This window comes from Aplysia californica, unplaced genomic scaffold (genome assembly GCF_000002075.1).
Source record: "Aplysia californica isolate F4 #8 unplaced genomic scaffold, AplCal3.0 scaffold00962, whole genome shotgun sequence".
NCBI classification, from domain to species: domain Eukaryota; kingdom Metazoa; phylum Mollusca; class Gastropoda; order Aplysiida; family Aplysiidae; genus Aplysia; species Aplysia californica.
In genome coordinates, this window is record NW_004798232.1 from 144,791 (window position 1) to 145,772 (window position 982).

Here is a 982-nt window from a genome sequence, read left to right on the forward strand (position 1 = left end):
ACACACACACACCACACACACACACACACTCACATACACACCCAGACGCACACGCATACACACACACAATAATATATACACACACCATTCCTCCTACAACCATATTTTCCCCAAAGAATGACTATTACAAACCGTCAGTACAAATGGAAAGAAAAAAAAGAAGAAACATCAGCAAATAGTAAATAGTCTTGATTTATACTGGTACATTCGGTGCATGAAATGTTCATTGTCTTATTCTACGAATCATTGTTATCTGTGGCGTGATGATTAGACTAGGAGTAGGAGCTTCATCATCTTCGTTGTTGACCAGAGGGCCCGCCTCCTATATCATCACAATTGTGTCTAAAAATGGGGGAGTGGGAGGGGGTCAAAAACACTTAATTCTAAAATAAAACATAATAACAATTTTAAAAAATAATTCTCCAAGATAGGTGGGTGGTTGGCAGGTGCTCTGGAGTGGTTTGCGCCTTCTTTCCTATCGAACAACTGTCGTCCTTATCTCCTCTTCTTCTTTTTTATGTTTGTTACTCTCTTGTACTCTAATCTTCTGGCGTTCATATGACATTATGCAGTTGTGAACGCCGTAATACCTCTACTAAAACTTTAAAAAGAAAAACAACCCAAGATAAGTAAAGTCGTCTATGATAGTCTCCGTTTTAATAAAATAAAAAAGGAGCCACAAAATGGTGTGCAGAATCTTGAAACAAAGTTAGTGTCACGATACGGTGGAATCAGGCGCTCGTCAATTTTTTGGCAAGTGATATTCATCATCATCATCATTGCCTTTCTCACCCTGCACCAGGGCATAGACCACGGACGAACACCTTCCACCTTTCTCTATCCTGGGCTAGCCTCTTGATGTTATGCAAAGTTATTGGTATCATCTTAAAGTTTGTTCATTAGTCTTGCTTTTGATGAGAACAATTAACTATTCATCTTGAGTAGTAGTTGAAATATTTGCAACTGAAGGAGGCTGGGGGGG

The 982-nt window shown here is 39.2% G+C and overlaps 1 protein-coding gene across 1 annotated transcript in view; it reads right to left on the minus strand.

Moving 5' to 3' along the window:
* Positions 1 to 322: 322 nt before the first annotated feature.
* Positions 323 to 982, minus strand: part of LOC118478791 — a 4,943-nt gene continuing 4,283 nt past the window's right edge. Inside the window, exon 3 of the mRNA XM_035973040.1 lies at positions 323 to 342. Within this exon, the coding sequence (XP_035828933.1) occupies positions 323 to 342 (20 nt within the window). The remainder of the gene's footprint in view (positions 343 to 982) is intronic.